Source organism: Mauremys mutica, chromosome 1, assembly GCF_020497125.1.
Source record: "Mauremys mutica isolate MM-2020 ecotype Southern chromosome 1, ASM2049712v1, whole genome shotgun sequence".
Taxonomy (NCBI): Eukaryota; Metazoa; Chordata; order Testudines; family Geoemydidae; genus Mauremys; species Mauremys mutica.
Window position 1 is genome coordinate 245829046 of NC_059072.1, and position 22441 is coordinate 245851486.

Below are 22441 nucleotides of genomic sequence, written 5' to 3' on the forward strand. Positions count from 1 at the left end.
GACTGGGGTTCAACAAATTTGGAGGGGCTGAGCTAGTTAGCCACTGTAACTGTGACTCCTGAAATCACTGTTCCTGTTTCTGCTGCTAATGCAGCTGCAGCACCTCCAGGAGCACAGCCTGATGTTGCTGGCAGCCTGCTGGGCCTTTTGTTGACTTTCAGATAGTAGCTGCTGATTTTCAGCAGAGCTGTGCTGCTGCTGGGATAGAAGTCTCATCAATTCTTCAATTTTTAAATTTTTCCCCTACCCTTGTTTCAGTGGCCAACCCTCAAGAACCCACTTCGAGTACCAAGTTGTAATGGGGCCCTCACCTCCGAGCAGTCGGGTGCAGTATCAGTCCTTTTCTCACCTGGGTCTTTGCTGGCTCTCTGACCCTCCAGTCAAGTCACAAAGTCCAACTGGGCCCCTTCTAGGGTATTAAAGAGGCCAATAAATAAATGGTCTATCTGCCTTCACTAGGGTCTTCAGCCACAGCTCTGAGCCCTTTAAATTAAGCCCTTCATTCAGGCTGCCAAAGAAGTTCTATCCCCTTCTTGGGATTTATGCCACTTTACCTGTGGCCAACAGGAGCATGCAGGGCTGCCCACTATAAACAGCAGTCACATATTTCTCAACTTAGTCTGTTGCTGCTTCTTTCTGAGCCTCTTCCTACCTAGCCCTTTTAGCTTCACCCTTATCTCAGGGTTAAAGTTCTTAGGTCCTCTCTCTCCCTGCAAACCCAGCTATGCAAAATACAGCCAGAAAACAAACCTGTCTATCCCTCCAGTTCCTTTGGCCAGAGAGGAGCATGCTTCCTTGCCCCTCTGGTCCCAGTCAGGCACTGAACTGCTAAGGCCAGGCAGCTGTTTTTATCTGGGCCAGCAGGGCCCACATTGGCTGTTGCTAGCCCTTCTAACCCATAGAGGACTAGGACTCTATGGCTTCCTGTATCTATTGGGTTTCCAGGAAATGGGGCGGGCAAAGCCCGCCCCATGCTAACGGAACCCCCCCCAGCCTAAGGGGAGGTGCCACAGAGCCTCAGAAACCCACTAATTGCAGGGGACAACTAATAAAAGAACAGGGACAGGAGTGCGGTCAAAGGGTCATAAGAAGGGAGCCTGACGGGGACACCGAGCAGAGAACCCCGGACAGCGCCCACTGCTCCTCGAAGGCGTCAAGGGAGCCAGCGGACACCGCCCAGAGGAACTCCGCCCGGAGACGTGAACGGACTAAGGATCGGAAACAAGCCCCCCGGGTCTTTTCCTGGTTTGCCCCCCGCTGAGCTCTTTGCTCTCTCAATAAAGCACTGTGAGGCTTTTCTTGCTGCAGCACCCATGGCTTTTATTTACACACAGTTCCCATCACCAGCAATACTATTTACAAACTCACAGGTCTCCCTTCAGCCTAGAGACTGCCCCTTCCCTGGCCATCCTTCCCTGCACTGGCTGCCAGCCAGCCTTTATAGCTCTTCTACTAGCAGGCCCACAGGTGCAGCCAGTTCCAGAGGCCAGGCACCAGACTTCTCCCCAGCCCTAATCTATTTCTTCTGATTGGGGCTGGCTGAGCAGGGGCTAATTAGGTGCCTTTGCACCAGCACCCTGCTACACTTCCAAAATGACCACCCTAGACATATATCTCTAGGCAAGCTTGGAGCATCCAACTCCACTGCTCTTGTCCTTCCAGCTTGCCCCTTCTTGGAGCGGGGTGCAGTAGGACTGCAGGGCCATCAGAACGGCACTGCAAAGGTTGAATACACCCCATTGCAGAGACAAACAAATCATGGGCTACATCTGTGATCTGGAGTGCTTACGGGGTGGTTCTACTGCAGGCTGTTGTTTGCTAGAATCTTTACATATAGATTAAGAGGACGCAAGTGAAAATACTTATTAAGCCATTTAGTATTTCGGCGCATACTAAATGCACTGATGAAGATGGTTTTCCATTTAGGAAAAAGAAATACAGATTTTTGTTGGTGTTTTTTGTCAGGTATTCCACCAGGAAACATGGTTACACATGCTTCTATGACTCTGAAGATAGACACATGCTCATGGTTAACTTAGTTGAAAATATTAATAATGGAGACTACTGGTATGATAAATTATCATGTTTGACTGGACAAGTGGAATCTAACAAGCTATGAGTTGTATTATTAGTTGAATATTTATCAGTAATGTTACCTTTTAGATTGTTTGTTTGTATAACATATGTCCATGAAGCCAGAATGATCACCTGAGTTTTCAGGAATATGGAATTTGACAAGTTTTCCATCTTGGCAGAGAGATTGATGAGGGTCTATATGCCAACATGAATTGTTTCTCTTCTGTTTATAGTACAGCAGTCTTTCCATTGATTCAATGGACATTGGTTCAGGCTCTTAGGGTCCTAAATGAATTGACCAGCTTTTCAAAAATGCTTCTTATCCTGTAGCTCCCATGTACATTGGGAACAAGTGGATTCTAAATGCATTCCAGAAAAAGTGCTCAATCTTAAAGTCAAAAGACTGTAAGACATGCTGTACTGGATAGTACTAATGTTTTCTCAAGTAGGTTATCACTTCTTTTCATTGAATGAGACGTTAAGGCCTTTGAAAGCAGCAAAAAAGCCATAATCTCAGGTAGCACAAATTTCTTTCATTTGATTCCCTTTGAAATTTATCTGCTTTAAATGTATTCTTGTCTTTATCAAATGTTTGTTAATGCAACTGAAAAGATGAGCATTGGAGTCTTGCTTCATTTGCTAAACAACAAAAAATAAATTGTCGAACTAAATCACAAAAAGATTGAAAATACATTTTTCCTTCCCCAAAGAGATTACTTTTCCCTTTTTATTTCTTAAGACAACAGCAGATATTGAAATATATATATGATTAAAAATGGGAAGGTAGAAGACTAACAATAGCTAGACAGAGCAGCTTTAATAAATCAGAGAAATAATCAGAATAGGATAGGATATTATCAATACTCTGGTTAATGTTTCCTTGGTTAGATAGAGACCAAATGTTTTAAATTTACCATATAACTAATGTTTACTGATTGTAGAATTTAAAAATCTGGTGCCTGAGACTGTAAACCCTTATTGAAGCAATTCTTCCCACTGCAGTCAGTGGGCCTATATGCATCAATAAGGATTTTCAGGATACAGGTTTTAATCTTCCCCCAAACATACAGTATCTCTAATGTACATCAGACTGATAATCATATGCACTACAATTTATCTGAAAGAAGAGAATTCCCAGATTCAATATCCATTTCTCTTATAAAACTTGGCTCGTTCAACGACATCATTGCCATAATCATCGCCGGGCGTGCCCCTATCCATATTTACATAACTTCGGACATTTCCTAGTCCTCCATTGTAGGCAGAAATCCCACCTGAAATGAAACATCAGAGTAGCTAACACGGTCAATATAAACTGGGTTGGTTTTTTGTGGGTTTTTTTGGGTGGGGGTGAGGATTATAAATATTCCCCATGCAGTGTTTATAAACCCATCATACAACACTGTGCTAAAGAATGGGACACCACTCAAACTAGGTGAAATCAAGAAGCAGACAAACAGCATCAGTGGTGAAAAATTATGTGAGATTCTTTTAAATGCTTATTATTCTAGAGTGTCAGTAACAAAGAAACTTTTAAACATGATTTTTGCCAGAGATTTTCCCTTAGTTCCTATACAACTCTACACTATACCTTTCAGCTGTTGTTCCTTTGTCCATCTGGGGAATTTTTTCTGGATTCCCTTAATCATATCGATAAGGATTTGTGTAGCATCAAGGAGATGATCTTCACCATTCCACTGTCCAACAATACTATGGTGATTTTTATCAACCTAAAAGAGCCAGAGGGAAAGAGGATATGTTTATGCAGTTTATTTCCCTCTCAATATTCTCTACGTATTTTAGTTGTCAAATTTTGTTTGATAAATCAGTTTTGGTCATTAATGACCTTCACTGCACTTTCTGTTGTGCCCTGAGCACAGACACCGAGGGATAGAATGTTGGACTGTGCTAATGAAAAAAACGTATCTTAAAATGCTGCTTCTTTTCCATTTCAAGTTGTAGTTGTGCATTTGGCTACCACTGGTCTAGTGTCTGGTGCTGCAGTATGTGGGCCACGCTTCCTGACCCACGGAGGAAATTAGGGGCTTTATCCATAAAATCTTTACTTCTCATCCTTAAAGGTTGTAGTCCTTCTGAGTAGTCTCACTGACTTCATTACAAACATAGAATGCCACAGAGGACAGGGGCCTGGCTAAATTCAAAGAAATGCAAAAGTTCAAAATGAACCATAAAATTACACTCTGTTCTTTTGTTGTTGGATTATCACTGACAGTCTTATCAGAAGAAGTATGTACATTATGGTGTTAGCCAAGTGCATATTTAAATTTAAAATCTATTATTATCACTAAGGACTCAGTGGCATAAGACTGTGGATAAAGCCTGCCCTGTCATTCTGAGCCTGCCAGTTTTCACCTGTCTTTTTGTCTGATGCTCTCTCTCAAACTTCCTGCTGCCACTAAGTACTTCACTTTTCTTGTATAGAAGGGTAAAATGCACAGCCTCTTCAGGGGCTCCATTAACCCACAGAATTAACTGATGTTCAAACTGAAGCACAAGAATCAGCCTCTATAACCCCAGGTCTGACATATGCCAGTGCAATGTGTTGCTGCCTCAGCAATAGTTTGTTTTCTAATAGTAGGGTGACCAGACAGCAAGTGTGAAAAATCGTGATGGGGTGGGGGGGTAATAGGAGCCTATATAAGAAAAAGACCCCAAAATCGGGACTGTCCCTATAAAATTGGGACATCTGATCATCCTATATAATAGTGTGCCGAGTATCAATCTCAGCCTGAGCTGCACTAGTGAGAAATGAAGCGGGCTCTCTCTGTTGAAACAAATGGATATACAATAGTATTTTATTCCTAGTTTATTGATCATTACTGACCTGCATCAAACCAAATGCATTGCCGTTATCACCCCAGCCAGCCTTTAGGAGAGTTCCAGCATGTGACTCTCGAGAGATAATACCAGCGATCACTGCTGGATCTACACATTTTTTTTTGCCAGTGCTCTTAATGATGGCTTTATATTTGTTCATATTATTTAAGTCCCTCTCAGCAATCTTTTCTGACGCAGGACGTCCTGTAATAAATGTAAAAGTAAAGATGTTTTCTTTAAGATTATTAAGTCAATGTGAGATTTCAAAAGCTGAGAGCTCTGTTCTGCCATCTGAGAGCCTTTGTGAGAGTTGTGTGCGTTGTGAAAGCAAAGCAAAATTATTTTTTGCCTTGTGTAATTAATGTGTAAAAGGTGGTTTAATTCCTATTTCTTTAGGTCCTAAAATGAAGGTGAATGGGCTTGGGAGGAGTTGGAGTGGGGAGCATGCTCAGCCTCTGAAGAGAAAAGCCTGGTCTACACTAGGCGTTTAAATCGGTTTTAGGAGCGTAAAACCGATTTAACGCCACAACCGTCCACACTAGGAGGCACCTTATATCGATTTTAATGGCTCTTTAAACCGGTTTCTGTACTCGTCCCTAACGAGAGGATTAGCGCTAGTATCGGTATTACCATATCGGATTAGGGTTAGTGTGGCCGCTGATCGACGGTATTGGCCTCCGGGCGGTATCCCACAGTGCACCACTGACCGCTCTGGACAGCAATCTGAACTCGGATGCAGTGGCCAGGTAGACAGGAAAAGCCCCGCGAACTTTTGAATATTTCCTGTTTGCCCAGCATGGAGCTCCAATCAGCACGTGTGGCGATGCAGTTAAAAATCAAAATAAAGAAGGAGCCCCCGCATGGACCATGCGGACGTGATCACTGTAAGGGCAGGCAAATCTGTTCTATCAGCGCTCCGTTACAGAAGACGAAATTCAAAATCATTTTTTTAAAATCTCCAGACAGACGCCATAGCAGGGGCTCAGCGCACTGCTGCGTGACAAGCATAACGGAAAGCCAAAGAATCAAATGGACGCTAATGGACTGGAGGACTCAAGCTATCCCACAGTTCCTGCAGTCTCCGAAAAGCATTTGCATTCTTGGCTGAGCTCCAAATGCTTCTAGGGTCAAACACCGTGTCCGCGGTGGGTCAGGGCATAGCTCGGCAATTTACGCACCCCCCCACCCACCCCCAGAAGTGAAAGGGAAAACAATCCTCTCTTGACTCTTTTACATGTCACCCTATCTTTACTGAATGCTGCAGATAAACGCGATGCTGCAGCCGTCAACACTAACATCCTCACTCCCCCCCCCGCCATGGGTGGCTGATGGTGCAATACGACTGATACCCGTCCTCGTCATCAGTCTATTGGCACATGGGGCAGTGCAAAAGGGCTGGTAACCATGCCGACTAGCATCAGTGAGGTCAATCAAGGGCGCCTGGCCCTAATTTTTCCTTGTAGATGGTGCAGTATGGCTGGTAACCATCCTCATAATAGCAACAGGGGGCTGAGCTCCATCAGCCCCCACCCTTCATTGTAAAGAAAAGATTCAATTGCCCCTGGACTAGCAGAGGGATGCTGGGCTCCTCTTCTCCACACTCCTTACTGTCCTGTCTGGACTATCATAGCAGCTGGAAGCTGCCTTCCACTCATTTCTCACTAACAAGTCACTGTGTCTTATTCCTGCATTCTTTATTAATTCATCACACAAGTGGGGGTGCAATGCTATGGTAGCCCAGGAAGGCTGGGGGAAGAACGGAATCAACAGGTGGGGTTGTTGCAGGAGCACCCCCTGTGAATAGCATACAGCTCATAATTTCTGTGGGATCTGACACAGAGCAGCTGTGCTCTCTGGCTCTATGATACAGTGGTTCTCTAGTACACTTGCCCATATTCTAGGCAGGACTGATTCTATTTTTAGATACCAAAAAGGAGGGATTGACTCAGGGAGTCATTCCCAATTTTGGCTTTTGCGCCCCTGGCTGATCGGCCAGGGCCACTTATGACAGCAGCAAATGGCACAGTGCAAAAGGACTGGTAACCATGACCATCTTATTACCAATTTATGGTATGGTAGATGGTGCAGTATGGCTAGTAACCATCTCTGCTATCATGCAAAAGCAAAAGCATGCTTCTGTGTAGCGCTGCTGAATCGCCTCTGTGAGCGGCATCTATTACACATACGGTGACAGTCACAAAAGGCAAAACAGGCTCAATGATTGCCATGATATGGCATCTGCCAGGGCAATCCAGGGAAAAAAGCCGCGAAATGCTTGTCTGCCGTTGCTTTCCCAGAGGAAGGAGTGACTGACGACATTTACCCAGAACCACCCGCGACAATGATTTTTGCCCCATCAGGCACTGGGATCTCAACCCGGAAGTTCCAAGGGGCGGGAGAGGCTGCGGGAACTATGGGATAGCTACGGAATAGCTACCCACAGTGCAACGCTCCAGAAATCGACACTAGCCTCGAACCATGGACGCACACCACCGATTTAATGTGTTTAGTGTGGCCGCGCGCACTCGATTTAATAAAATCTGTTTTACAAAACCGGTTTATGCAAATTCGGAATAGTCCCGTAGTGTAGACGTACCCAAACTGACAGCAACCTGTCGGTGTCTGGACGATGCAGGAGTGATGTTAAGAGGAGCTGAGAGGAGTCACATCTACCCCTCTGTGGCCAGAAGAACAGGACTGTAATATGGGGCTTCAAAGTTGAGAGGGGGATTCAAAATGATGGGATTCTTAGGGACAGACTTATGTAGAAGGGGACAACTGCAATTTGAGACAGTCGTTCCCAATAGTTGCACTTTCGCCTTATTTTCTTTTGGAGTCTCAGCACCATTTCATGTTACATGAGGAGGGAATCTAAATCCTACCCACAATAGAAGAGTTTGGCATTAAGTCCAATTTTATTTGTAGAGTAAAAGAATAGGGAGCGCCTTTGATTTTCCCGACAGTACCAGATAAACTGTTGATCTGATGTGCAAGTAGCTGGTGTGGCATAATGAGGACTAACCAAGAGAATGGGATCAGGAATTTATCAGTACCACTCTCAGCTCTGCCACTGATTTGCTCAATAGCCTTGGGAAAGTCACTTGGGTCAAACTTTAAAAAGTGACTGTTAATTTTGGATACTTTAATCAGAGATACCTTGGGCCTGATTTTCAGAGAATCTGAACATTCACAGCTCCTGATAAGTTTAATTAGAGGTGCTTGTGTGAACACTTCTGATAATTAGGCCCTAAATGTCTGAAGCTGGACACCTAAAGAATCAAGCCACATGTGTAAACATTGATTTTTTAATTTCTGGACCATATCATCCCAAGGTTTTATTAAGTCTTCCTCTCTGTCTTAGTTTCGTAGTGAAATGAGGAGAATAATACTAGCCAATCAGAATGTTGTTGTGATGCTTAATCAATTAATGCTTGTAAAGTCCTTTGAAGGTGTAAAGTACTATGGATCATTGTGATGAATCTGAAATACAGCAACAAAGCAGCAGAATTATACTCACCACAGTAATCTAAACCTTCTTGTCCTGCAGTTTTACAGGAAGCCCCAGTGGTATCAATGTTGTTTATGTTACCAAAGCATCCAGTCTGACTCTCAGAAGTACCTGAAAAATTAAATGCAGATATTTTACAGTAAGCACCTATTGTGAACATAAGTAAAGCTAAGAGAATTTGAAGTCATCAACCAGACTCTGGTCCACTTTGAGATGGGGTACATTCCATTGTGGGTTGTTTTGGAAAAAGATCTTGTGGAGAGGAGGACTTGCTTGCCAGAAGACACTGCCTCAGTTGAGGAGGAAGGCCTGTGCAGAGATGTCTCTTTCACTGGTCTCTAAAAGAGGCCAGACATGAAAGTGTCCTGATCGCTATACCCCAGTGCTCCTCACTGAGAACACCTGATTCTCACTCCTTGCAAGAGTCATCCTTGGTACTGAAAGCTGCATTGTCGAATATAGTTTATGTATATTTCATTTGCTATTGCACCAAACTCATCCTTCCATGTCCATAATTAGGTTTTGTAGGAGTAGTCAGAAAAATGCCTTAGTCTCTTATATCTCCCCATCCCTACAATCATCTCTTTACACTGTTGCTTTGGCAGTGAGCTTAGTGAAATAGACATGGACCTCAAACTCACCAAAAAGGGCAGCAAGGCCCAGAATCATCAGCGTTAGTTGCATGGGGACGGTTCTTCTCAAGCACCCAAGAGAGTCGGAAAATAAATCCAGGTCTGCAGAGAAACCAAAATATCTAAATGTACAGTACCACTGTGAAGAAATACAAAGAAATGATGGGGACTTTCTTCACTGAATGTGCAAATACTGAGATAGAAGGGAATTTTGTGTATTAGTGTAGAAATACTGGGACTGAGGGCACAATAATAACTCTGCCTCTCTTTGACATAGCACACAAATAAGGTCCTTTCAGTGTAGAAAAAAATCTGAGAGAATCAACACAGCAAGTTGTAATAATTTAATTTTGATCATAATGTGCCTCTGTAGCATCTTACTAGCTTACTTCAAAATACAAACCCCAATAATATTTGATCTGGAATTAGTAACATTCATAGTGTTTAAGGTGACCTGTTGCTGCTACAAATGCACCTTTATTCTATGCCAGGGTCCCCTACACCCACTGTGCAGTTGATTGCTAATTGTTATTGTTATTTCTACGAGCAGAGCACAGGAGATTATCACCTCCAACGTTTTTAGCAGCTCCAGGGCTCTGGTTTTCTCTAAAGTAATCTATAACCAACACACGCCTCATCTCTTCTATTCACTGTACAGCAGGGACACAGTAATAACCACTAAGGGTATATCTACACTATGAGCTAGGGGTGTGATTCCCAGCTTGCATAGACATTCTCTTGCTAGGTCTCATCACGTAAATGCTCTCAACATAATGATGTAGCTGCAGGAGCACAGTCAGCGGCGAGTGGCGGTATGGGCTAGCTGTGCTAAGTACATACCCATGGAGTTCAGGCAAGTTTTTACTCGGCACAGCTAGCCCATGTGGCTGCTTGCCACTGTCCATGTTCCCATGACTACACAACTGATTTTAGTGCCCTAGAGCGAAAAGAGTGAGGGATTATATCTATGTGAGCTGAGACTCACACTCCTAGCTCATAGTGTAGACGTTACCTAAAGGACAAATCCTGGAGTCTTTACTCAAGTAGAGTAAACATATTTGGTCTTTCATTACTACCCAGAGGATTTTCTAATGAACAGAATTCAGAATAGCTCCCACTCTGAATTAGCTTAATGTTTTACTCACCTGTCTTCAGCTTCCCTTCTCCTAGAAGATGGATGTTTTGAGGAGCTTTATATACACTAGACAGTACTTCCCTGTTTACTCAGCATGTTCTTCTGGTATCAGATGTGATCAAATTTACTGTCAAGTTTCGTAATGAAAACAAACTCCAGTGTGTGCCCTTGTGGGAGTTGGCATGAGGGCAGATGTAATCTTCCACTATTTGGCATGATTCAAATTTCAAAACAAACAAAAAAATTCCTCTACCCAGCAGTTCTCCCCTCTCCCTCTTCATCTTTCTTTGATTTCACAACCTCCTCCCTAAATGTTCTGTGGCAAAGTCCAAAGCAATGACAAAGCATTCACCCTCCCTGGGAATGTTTTTCCCCAGTCTGGTTCTGGTATCACAGATCCTTCTCAGGAGATTCTGTGGGAACAAACTAAAAACATTTTTCCTCCCTGGCAGGAACAACTAGTTACTAGAGGGTGGGACCTCACTGCACACATCAATGGTTCCTTGCATTCCTCCATTCCCCACAAACCTTACAAGTTATCTAGTGGGATGTCCACCTTCTTGGCTAACACACTGGAGGTTGAACTGGGAAACTCTAGAGCTAAAAGCATCAGCTGCTACAGATTGAGCTAAAGTGTTGTATTTGGTGACTTTTGCAACTCATCTCCTCTGTTTACTGGGCACAGAGGGGGACCTGGAACACTCTCATCAGAGGGGTACATTTGCATCCTCACACCTCTCTCTATTGCAGAGACTCGGTGCAACCCTCCCTCCTAACAATCAGGGACTGCATATAGTCCCCTGATTTCCCCTTCCTTTCACACCTGGAGCTCTGGGAGTCCCTCATTTCCCCCCAGCCTCCAGTGTATGAAGCTTCCTTCCTTCAATGTTTCCCAGATTGGGCACTCTTGCGCTCTCCCCCACTATGGAGCAGGCTTTGGGGAGGCAGTGCGCCAGGCGGGAGGAATGGAAGAAGATTCCTCCTCTCTCTTCTGCCTCTGGCTTCCCCTGTTGGCTGAGCATCCACCCCACAGGTGGTAGGCAATTCACAGAAGGGAGAGCAAGGAGCAACTTTTTAAGTGTAAATGGCTTTTCTGCTTTTCCCAAAAATCAGCAGAGCTCTGTCCATTGATGACTAGCATGTTCCCTGAGATATTGGACATGATCAGATGTGATGTTCAAAAGTTATCATGTTATATCCCGACAGACAGAGAAATAACATTGAGTTGAGTGCAGGGTCAATTATTAATGATGAATATCTTGCCTAAGGCAACAAAACAAATATTTTAAGTTTAGCTGAAATAGCGGACTGAGGAGTTATTTTTGCCCTGCTCTTTTATTACCTAACTTGTGTGAGGGAGTGAAAACACCAGTTGACTCCAGCTGGTGCAATCTGTTCTATTGACATTGGCTTTGCAATACTCATTTATTTTTGGCTACTTGGGGTTTTTTTTAATCCTGAAGACGGGAAATAGTAATTTCTGCCATGCAACAAGACTACATCCCATTTCTGGAATAATGCAGAAAGGTTTATTTCAGCACATCTCTCAGGAGCAATGGGTAGAAAATTGCAGGCATCTATATTTGAGTGTACAACGCAGGCACCATAGGCATTTCTGTGATTCATGGATTTTAGTGATTTACATTATGACACTGAGCCTCTCCTAGATTTCTAGATCAAAAAGTGTTGCAACTTATATAAAATACTTCTGTTAAAGTTATCAAACCACCCACAAATAAAAGGGTGGGAGCCTCATGGTTAAGACTCTATAGCCTCTAGAAAGGTGGCTTCTGGTCACCGGCTCCCGTCTCTGCAGCTTGATTCTCTTAGCCCAGCTGTGCATATTGCAAAGCTGCTATACTTCCTCTTAGTTTTTATCCATGAAATGCTGAGGACTGAGACAATTTTAATTATGTACCTTTATGTGCTAGGCAGAGTTTACACTAACCAGGCACCAAAGATACTGACTATACCAGGGGTCGGCAACCTTTCAGAAGTGGTGTGCCGAGTCTTCATTTATTCACTCTCAGTTAAGGTTCCGTGTGCCCGTAAGACATTTTAATGTTTTTAGAAGGTCTCTTTCTATAAGTCTATAATGTATAACTAAACTATTCTTGTATGTAAAGCAAATAAGGTCTTTAAAATGTTTAAGAAGCTTCATTTAAAATTAAATTAAAATGCAGAGCCCCCCGGACCGGTGGCCAGGACCCAGGCAGTGTGAGTGCCACTGAAAATCAGCTTGTGTGCCGCCTTCGGCACCCGTGCCTTAGGTTGCCTACCCCTGGACTATACATTAAACATAACTGTACATAGTTACTTGTACTATTAACCTGACAGGCATCCCCTGAGGGAGAGTTAGGCTCGAGAGGAAAGCGCTGATTGAGGATGGAGCCCAGTTGAACAGGAGCAGGCCTGGCTAGTGTAGAGTCAGGACATTTTCACCAGGAAGGGACTGCTGTGTGGAAGCCTGCAGTCACTCTCTGGTCTTAGAGAGAAAAGAAGGAGAAACCCTGGGGGTAGGTGATCAGATGTCCCATTTTTAAAGGGACAGTCCTGTTTTTTGGGACTTTTTCTTATATAGGTGCCTATTACCCCCCACCCCCTGTTCTGTTTTTTCACAGTTGCTATCTGGTAACCCTACCTGGGGGAGAGTAGAAGCCTTGGGATCCTAAGACGGGCATACCCAGAAGGGTGGTAGATAAAGAAGTATGATAGAGACAGAGTAGGAAGCAGTCCAGTGAAATAGCAGCCAGAGATCCTGGCTGCTGATTTTAGAGTTCCTAGGCTGGAGTAGTGGGCGAGCCCATTTTCCCTTACCAGCCACTGATGAGGTGGCGTAGCCTTGAACTGGAGGGCTGCTGGGAGTGATATCTGGACAGCCAGTCCTGCGAGACTGTGATACCTCAGAAGGGGAGGACTATACAGTGACCTGGCCAGAGGGCTGAGTCAAAATGAGAGAGCACCCTGAGTCCTGGAGAGCAAGAGGGGCTGCAGGGTGAGCAAGTGACAGAAGAAGGCACTAGACTGGGTAAGAGATGATCCCCAGACCCAGCCACGAGGAGGCACCACAGAAGTGAGTACCCCATTACACCGTGTACCAGGCAATGTATGTGTCTGTCCTATTTCTATCTCTCCACCAAAGTACTTTCCTGCCTCTGAGATTAGAAGGGATGGGCACATGGCTGGAGCTCCCTTTCTTTCTCTCCCACACCATGCAGCAGACTTTGGGGAGGCAGCACACCAGGAGGGAGGACGGGATGAAGCTGCCATTTCTCTGTCTTCTCAGCTGGCTCAGTATCTGCCCTGGAACTTTCAGGCAGCCGTCAGCAGGGAGAGCACAGGGGCAGCAGAGCCTTCCTGAAAGTGGGAGGGGGGGCTGGAGCTCCTGCCCCCTGAGGTCCCACCCTGCCTCTTTCCCCAAGGCCCTGCCTCTTCCCTTGGAGACCCCACCCCTGGCCAAGCCCAAAGCTGGAGCCCGGGGTGGGTTGGGAGGACCGAAAGAAGCCCACTCCCCACATCCCTGCCCCCCGGGCTTCCCACCCAGGACAGGTGGAGGGACCCAGGCTCCCCACAGCAGCCCTAACAGTGGCTCTTACCCATACCTGGCTCTGGCCAGGGGGCAGGCCCTTGGAGCCACAGCCCAGCTATGGCAAGAACTGTGTGGGCAGCTGTGGGGAGCCGTGGTGCGGACCCTCCACCTGCCTTGGGCAGGGAGCCCGGGGGGCAGGGACATTGGGAGGGGGCTTCTCTCACCCACCCCACCCCCGCACCGTGTCAGGTGGAGGGTCTGCCATGGCTCCCCACAGGTCTTACCATGACCGGGCTGCAGCTCTGACTCCAAGGCCCTGCCCCTCGGCTGGAGCCAGGTTGGGGTAAGAGCCATGTGGGTAGCTGTGGGGGAGCAAGCGCATGGACCCTCAACCTCCACATGCCCTTGGCCAGGCGGGGAGCTTTACAATGCAATCCACAGAAGCCAGCACACTAGGTAGGGAGCTGCCTAAGCTGCTCAGTGGGTGATGCTGAGAAGAGGGGTGTATCTTAGCCCTGGTCTACACTACGAGTTTAGGTGAAATTTAGCAGCATTAGATCGATTTAACCCTGCACCTGTCCACAAGATGAAGCCATTTTTGTCAACTAAAAGGGCTCTTAAAATCAATTTTTGTACTCCTCCCTGATGAGGGGATTAGCGCTGAAATCGACCCTGCTGGGGTATTGGCCTCTGGGAGCTATCCCAGAGTGCTCCATTGTGACCGCTCTGGACAGCACTCTCAACTCAGATGTACTGACCAGGTAGACAGGAAAAGCCCTGCGAACTTTTGAATTTCATTTCCTGTTTGGCCAGCGCAGCTCAACCTGCCATAAACGTCTCCCCCTTACTCTCACAGATATTGTGGAGCACACAGCAAGCAGTAATAACAATGGGAATATTGGTTTTGCTGAGGTCTAACCGAGTCAGTAAACTGTGCCAGCGAGCTTTTAAATGTCCAAAGGCACATTCTACCAGCATTCTGCACTTGCTCAGCCTATAGTTGAATTGCTCCTTACTACTGTCCAGGCTTCATGAGCCATGGGAGCAAGGGGTAGGCTGGGGTAGGTGCGACCGTGCAGTGCTGCCAACTGGGAGAGCAGCCTAAGGTAGAAGCCTCCAGCTGGCATGATATTCCAGGCAGGACTGAATCTCCCGTAGACGAAACTTAAAGAAGAGAATGACCTGGAGTCATTCCCATTTTTGTCCAGGCGCCCCCGACCAACCTCACCAAGGCCGGCCAGGAGCACCAACGGGATGATGATGATGGCTAGCAGTTGTATTGTACTGTCTGCTGTCTGCAAGGCAAGGGGATGCTGCTGTGTAGCACTGCAGTACTGTGTCTGCCACCAGTACCCAGGAAACATATGGTGCCAGTGAGCTGAGCGGGCTCCATGCTTGCCCTGGTATGCCGTCTGCATGGGTAACTCAGGAAAAATGTCGAGAAACGATTTTTTGCTGTTGCTTTCACGAAGGGAGGAAGGAAGGGGGCTTGCTGACATGTAGCCAGAACCACCCGCGACAATGTTTTTGCCCCATCAGGCACTGGGAGCTTAACCCAGAATTCCAATGGGCGGCAGAGACTGCGGGAACTGTGGGATAGCTACCACAGTGCAACACTCTGAAAGTCAACGCTAGCCTCGGTACTGTGGGCTCACTCCACCTACTTAATGCGCTTAGTGGGGAGACACACACACGACTGTATCAAATCGATTTCTAAAAAATCGACTTCTATTAAATCAACCTAATTTCATACTGTAGACATACCCTTAAACTTCCCCCTGTCTTGGAGTTCAGGGCCTAAACTCTGGGCTGGAGGGAGGCACCTATGTCTGCTCACAATTCAAAGCCAGGAACCACTCTCCGGGAATCTGGTGATTTAAGCACCTAAACTGATCTTTGTGAGTCAAAATTAGGTGCCTGTCCAACTCCAGACAAAATGGCAAGGGGAGGCCTCCCTTTAGCCCAGTAGATTGGGTACTCAGCTAGGATATGGGAGACTCCTGGTTCAAGTTCCCCCTCTGTCTGATGGAAGGGATTCAAACAAGGATCTTCTATAGGGTGACCAGACAACAAATGTGAAAAATCAGGACAGAGGTTGGGGGGTAATAGGAGCCTACATAAGAAAAAGACCCAAAAATCAGGACTGTCCCTATAAAATCAGGACATCTGGTCATCCTAATCTTCTGGTGAGTGCCCTCAGCAGCAGGCTATGAAATCATCTGATGGGGGAGGGAGAGTGAGTATCTCTTGTTCAATTTGTTCCACATTAATTGAATAGTTAAATATTAATTGGGCCAGAGAGAGAGAGTGAGGTTTACAAGAATAGAATGTCTATACCTATGTTTACCTTCCCTAGAGCCCTAGGCAGGCCTATCTTATCTCAGGTCTCTAACCTTTGGGGGTCTGGGGAGGGGTCAGTTTGTTCACCTTAACTTACCCTTTCCATGAGGGATTGACTTTTTTAAACCCTGGCAAATTTCTTCATTCTCTCAGCTCACATGCTTGGATCTTCTGCCCAACACCAGTTTTCTGAGCTCTGTCAGGGGTAAAGCCAGAGTGTCTGAAATGTTTGTTGTGGGGGATATATCTGGATTCATTTCCCTCTTCCTGGATGCATTTACTGACAATTCTGCTTTGAATTAACTCAATACATGCATACAGTATTGTGCCTCCATATAGTTTCACAACATCTCTGCAAAGAAACTACTGATTTTTTGCATAAAATTTAGACTACAGTACATATGAATTGCCACACTGGATTACAACCAAGGTTTATGTAGTTCACTGTCCAGTTTCTGACAGTGGCCAGAACCTAATGTGCAAGAGGGAAATGTAAGAGGCTAGTCCTACATATGTTTGATCCAGGTTTTTACTAGTAAGAGACTGGCTTAAGCTGTGGAGCATAAGGTTTATTTTCCCTTCCAAAATTCTTGTTCTCATTATGATAACTCCAGATATTCTTGACATTCATATAAATCCCCCTTTGAATCATGTTAAGTCCTTGGCCTCATGGACTTTCTGTTCAGCGAGTTCTATAGACTAATTACACGCTGCATAAAAAGGTATTTCCTTTTATTGGTTTTGACTTCCCTGCCTTTTAATTTCATTGAATGTCCCCTTGTTCTTGTGTTCTGAGTCAGGGAGAACAGGAGTGCCTGCTCCACTTTCTCTATACCATTAATTGTTTTATAGACATATCATATTCCTTCTTATCTGACTACTGTCTAAGGTGAACAATTCCACTCTTTCTTCACATGAGAATTCTTCCAGGCCGATCACACTAGTATCACTGTTCTCTGAACCTTCATCTGCAATATCCTTTCTGAGATGAGGTGACCAGCACTGTGCGCTGCTTTCCAGATGGGCCCATGCCATTGATTTATATAAAGGCATTATAAAATTTCCAGTGTTACTTTCCATCCTTTTCGTTTTGCATCTTAATTTCTTGTTGGCTTTTTTTTACCACAGCTAGGCCCTGTCATTCAGCCCAGATGACATTTGCAGACAATGCAGAGGCAACAGACAATGGAGATGGAGTTGCCCAAGTAGAAGGAAGCCACATCAAAGGAAATGAGAATTTGATGCTGCAGTAGAGTCACCATCAGCAACTCTTAAAAGGCCCATGTGATGAGCTGCTCAGATACCTGTTAGTCTGTATCTGGTGACATCAATGGCTGGAAAATCACAATGTTTTTGGACTCAGGATCTGAAATAAGTCTGATCCATGAAGAAGATTTATTGTAGGAGTTAAATAGTTGACTATTAATCATCAACCACTGCAGACAACAGGAGATAGCCTGTTCCCACTGAAATTGGGGTCTCTTCATTCTAAACGGATTTTTGTTGTGGGGCCCAATATTTCTAGTGCTCTTGTATTACGAGTCGATTTCATCTGAGGGAATCATAGAAATTCCTGGGGTATTAATAGTACACACTTGTTCCTACACAACATTCAAATACCCGTGCTGGATGTGGGTGGGAGAATCCTGGGGGAGGCAACTCTTGGGGAGGGCTCAGAGGTGCCTCTACCATGCCTACAGATTGACAGCGAGAAACTGCTCCCTGTGATGACTTGGAATTAAGTTGTGGTGAAGAATTGGAGTCTGCAGCAACAAGGGCTGGGTTCAATATATAGGGGTTCCTGTTAACAATACAAAACTGAACTGGCTTGAAACCCCACCTCCCAGGACAGTCTCTATGTTGTCATTTCCTGAACCAATGTCCACACATGAGGTCTAAGGCTTAGCCCCTAGATCTGCTCATCAGTGATTTCAGCTCTAGTAATCACTAAACAGAAACAAGGACTCTCCATTGAATCTAATCAGCTCTGTCTTTAACCACTAGAGAGGGGAAGATCAAAGGGTGTCTAGGATTCTTTAGGAAGAGTTCACACCACCAGCTAGGAATACCTGTTCCTATCTCCTCTCATTTTCAGTGGGATTTGATATCCCTACCTCCCGCTTAACAAGTGAGGTTCAGTTTAGAGTAACCACCTGAGTCACTGCATGTTAAGTCCTGTTCTGCTGCCCTTTACTCATACAGTCAGGATAGCAACATTTAATTACCCCTGTATTCAATACTAAAGTGAACTATAACCCGAAACCAGCCAAGATTGATCACCCTGGCAAAGCAGGTCTGTCTGCTACTCACTTAGGCAGAGTGGACATGTGCAAATATGGTCTGCTCCTGAGATCTTTTCCCCCAGTGCATCACTAGATGTCAGGGGAGAGCTTATTCAAACTCTACTTACACTGGCAAATGTTGATCTATTCTTATTGCACAGAGGCTGTTTCCTTGAACTAGCTTCTGCTGTGCCCCAAGTCGATAAAGCCTCTCACTTCACATCTGGCTAACTTAATGGGTCCAGATAAAGTGGAGTGTGTCCCAAGCCATACACTTGACTGTAGTAGCAGTACAAATAGCTGCACTCTGTGAGCGGGCAGTCCTTTCTTATTTGACCCAGTTGGCCACATAGAAAACATATAACCTAGTCCACTTATCTCCTGGGTGCCTGAGGCATCAATACTTCCTGTGGGTTCCTAGATATAGAACTGTCCAATAATTTCTCTCTCTTTGTGTCCACTTTGCCGCCACAGGGTTGGAATTCTCTGTCATCTTGTTTACCTCATTATGGTCTCTTTGATCTAATCCCTTGTTTGGGTGATTTGGTATCACTGAATTCCATACAGGCCTATGTTCTCAATACTGCTTCATTGGTAGAAGTCGACTGATACCCCTGGACCCAGCTTTGGACTCCATCAGTCAAGACCCTTAGAAATTATTCCAGGACTATAAGGTCCACTGCCTTATCCAATGAATTTATGTCGGGCTGCAACCAATTATGTTGCCATGTATCATAGCCATAGTGCCACCAAACTAGAGTGTATTCTCCCAGAACATAAGAACATAAGAACATAAGAAAGGCCGTACCGGGTCAGACCAAAGGTCCATCTAGCCCAGTATCTGTCTACCGACAGTGGCCAATGCCAGGTGCCCCAGAGGGCGTGAACCTAACAGGCAATGATCAAGTGATCACTCTCCTGCCATCCATCTCCATCCTCTGACGAACAGAGGCTAGAGACACCATTCTTACCCATCCTGGCTAATAGCCATTTATGGACTTAGCCACCATGAATTTATCCAGTCCCCTTTTAAACATTGTTATAGTCCTAGCCTTCACAACATCCTCAGGTAAGGAGTTCCACAAGTTGACTGTGCGCTGCGTGAAGAAGAACTTCCTTTTATTTGTTTTAAACCTGCTGCCTATTAATTTCATTTGGTGACCCCTAGTTCTCGTATTATGGGAATAAGTAAATAACTTCTCCTTATCCACTTTCTCAACATCACTCATGATTTTATATACCTCTATCATATCCCCCTTAGTCTCCTCTTTTCCAAGCTGAAGAGTCCTAGCCTCTTTAATCTTTCCTCATATGGGACCCTCTCCAAACCCCTAATCATTTTAGTTGCCCTTTTCTGAACCTTTTCTAGTGCCAGAATATCTTTTTTGAGGTGAGGAGACCACATCTGTACACAGTATTTGAGATGTGGGCGTACCATGGATTTATATAAGGGCAATAATATATTCTCAGTCTTATTCTCTATCCCCTTTTTAATGATTCCTAACATCCTGTTTGCTTTTTTGACCGCCTCTGCACACTGCGTGGACATCTTTAGAGAACTATCCACGATGACGCCAAGATCTTTTTCCTGACTCGTTGTAGCTAAATTAGCCCCCATCATGTTGTATGTATAGTTGGGGTTATTTCTTCCAATGTGCATTACTTTACATTTATCCACATTAAATTTCATTTGCCATTTTGTTGCCCAATCACTTAGTTTTGTGAGATCTTTTTGAAGTTCTTCACAATCTGCTTTGGTCTTAACTATCTTGAGTAGCTTAGTATCATCTGCAAACTTTGCCACCTCACTGTTTACCCCTTTCTCCAGATCATTTATGAATAAATTGAATAGGATTGGTCCTAGGACTGACCCTTGGGGAACACCACTAGTTACCCCTCTCCATTCTGAGAATTTACCATTAATTCCTACCCTTTGTTCCCTGTCCTTTAACCAGTTCTCAATCTATGAAAGGACCTTCCCTTTTATCCCATGACAGTTTAATTTACGTAAGAGCCTTTGGTGAGGGACCTTGTCAAAGGCTTTCTGGAAATCTAAGTACACAATGTCCACCGGATCCCCCTTGTCCACATGTTTGTTGACCCCTTCAAAGAATTCTAGTAGATTGGTGAGGCATGATTTCCCTTTACAAAAACCATATTGACTCTTCCCCAGCAAATTGTGTTCATCTGTGTGTCTGATAATTCTGTTCTTTACTATAGTTTCAACTGATTTGCCCGGTACCAACGTTAGACTTACCGGTCTGTAATTGCCGGGATCACCCCTAGAGCCCTTTTTAAATATTGGCGTTACATTAGCTAACTTCCAGTCATTAGGTACCGAAGCCGATTTAAAGGACAGGTTACAAACCTTAGTTAATAGTTCCGCAACTTTGCATTTGAGTTCTTTCAGAACTCTTGGGTGAATGCCATCTGGTCCCGGTGACTTGTTAATCTTGAGTTTATCAATTAATTCCAAAACCTCCTCTAGTGACACTTCAATCTGTGACAGAGGCAGTGTGCTTCTGGGGTCAGCCCCAGTCTACCTAGAATGGCCTATTCTCCCATTTGTGTAGGACAGCACCTGCTCATCAGACAAAGGTGGTAGGATGACTGAGCTCTTCCTGAAACGAATGGGGTCACATGAGCTGTCCAAGAGGATTCAATCCACCTTGTTGTGGCTGCTACCTTCTCGAAGGCACACAAAAACACCCAGTTTTGACAGGCCCAGTACTGATCTGCTAGATTCACTTCTCTGAAAACCACCTGAGTTCCTGGGTCCAATTCTCAAGGTACGTCAGGAAATGTTCATGTTGAGCCTGTCGAGTCTATTGCTATTATGAACATAAGAACAGCCATACTGGACCAGACCAACAGTCCATCTAGCCCAGTATCCTGTCTTCCGACAGGGGCCAATGCCAGATGATTTTAAGTTTATTTATCTGCTTTTAAATGTATTGCTGTCATTATCCAACCTTTGCTAACATTGCAACTGAAAAGATGAGTCTTTGAATCTTCCTTCACTTGCTAATAATATTCTTATTCAATTTCCATTTGATTAAAAGCATCTATCCCAGTCTCTAGGCATTTCTATGCAAAATTTATATATATACAGATAAAATCCCCACATACTATCTGTTTACAGGCACATGTCCAGCTGCAATGAAAAATAAATTGTCAAACTAAATCACAAAAAGATTGAAAATACAGGCTTCCTTCCCTCCCCCCCCAAGAGATTACTTTCCTCTTTTATTTTTAAGACAGCAGCAGATATTGAAATAGGCGTGAAATTTGGAAGGCAGATGATTAACAATAGCTAGACTGAGCAGCTTTAATAACAGAGAAATAATCAGATGGGGTAGGATCTTATTAATACTCTCATAACTATTTCCTTTGATCTGACCAATGTTTTACTGATTACACAATTTAAAAATCTGGTACCTGAGACTGCAAATCCTTATTTAAGCAAGACTTCCCACAATGGGTTTATTTACATCAGTAAGGTTTTGCAGGTTCCAGCTTCTTATCTCCCCAGATATAGTGTCACTCCTGAACACCTCACTAATTATTGTATCCATTTCTCTTATAAAACTTGGCTCGTGCAACGACATCATTGGCATAGTCATTGCCGGTTGTGCCAATGTCCATTTTATCATAGGTTTGGACATTTTGTAGTCCTGCATTGTAGGCAGAAATCCCTCCTGAAACAAAAAAGGAACATTTTTAAAAACAGACTTAAAAGAAAAAATAAACAACAAATCCAGCCAGACCTGGCTTGTTTTTTTTCTAGTGTGTTAAAAAAATTAGACATTTGGTAGTGAATGATTTGCTTTATTACAGTGTAACTGATTAAAAGGGGGGAGGGATAGCTCAATGGTTTGAGCATTGGTCTGCTAAACCCAGCATTGTGAGTTCAATCCTTTAGGGAGCCATTTAGGGATCTGGGGCAAAAATCTGTCCAGGGATTGGTCCTGCTTTAAGCAGGGGGTTGGACTAAATGACCTCAAGGTCACTTTCAACCCTTATATTCTATGAAAAGGAGGTTGTGTGAACAGTTTGCATGAATTCATGAATCCAATCACAATCAGAGGGCTTTTGGATTTT

General features: G+C 44.5%; 3 protein-coding genes across 8 annotated transcripts in view; all 3 read right to left on the minus strand.

The window, feature by feature from the left end:
• Nucleotides 1–2621, minus strand: part of LOC123363999 (lysozyme g-like) — a 36878-nt gene extending 34257 nt beyond the window's left edge. For 2 of the 5 annotated variants that reach the window (XM_045005712.1, XM_045005678.1), the window contains exon 1: nucleotides 1369–2621. The gene's annotated coding sequence lies outside the window, so the exon portion shown is untranslated. Of the gene's footprint in view, nucleotides 1–311; nucleotides 410–750; nucleotides 928–1368 lie in introns of those variants that run through there. The other 3 variants (XM_045005702.1, XM_045005685.1, XM_045005695.1) reach the window with 3 other exon arrangements.
• Nucleotides 2622–2765: 144 nt separating this feature from the next.
• On the minus strand, nucleotides 2766–10250 carry LOC123363983 (lysozyme g-like). 2 transcript variants are annotated; one of them, XM_045005671.1, is made up of 6 exons: nucleotides 10200–10250; nucleotides 9064–9156; nucleotides 8432–8533; nucleotides 4922–5118; nucleotides 3668–3806; nucleotides 2766–3350 (listed from the first exon to the last, which is right to left on the minus strand). In XM_045005671.1, exons 2-6 carry the CDS (start codon nucleotides 9104–9106, stop codon nucleotides 3217–3219), a joined length of 615 nt encoding a protein of 204 aa, XP_044861606.1. In that variant the 5' UTR covers nucleotides 9107–9156; nucleotides 10200–10250; the 3' UTR covers nucleotides 2766–3216. The 2 variants fall into 2 exon arrangements, with proteins under 2 accessions (XP_044861606.1, XP_044861599.1); XM_045005664.1 differs by lacking the exon at nucleotides 10200–10250 and adding an exon at nucleotides 9895–9913.
• Nucleotides 10251–21544: 11294 nt separating this feature from the next.
• The window catches only part of LOC123351881 (lysozyme g-like), a 32133-nt gene continuing 31236 nt past the window's right edge, over nucleotides 21545–22441 (minus strand). The window contains exon 5 of the mRNA XM_044991564.1: nucleotides 21545–22038. Coding sequence (XP_044847499.1) covers nucleotides 21899–22038 — 140 coding nt within the window. The 3' untranslated portion in view covers nucleotides 21545–21898. The remainder of the gene's footprint in view (nucleotides 22039–22441) is intronic.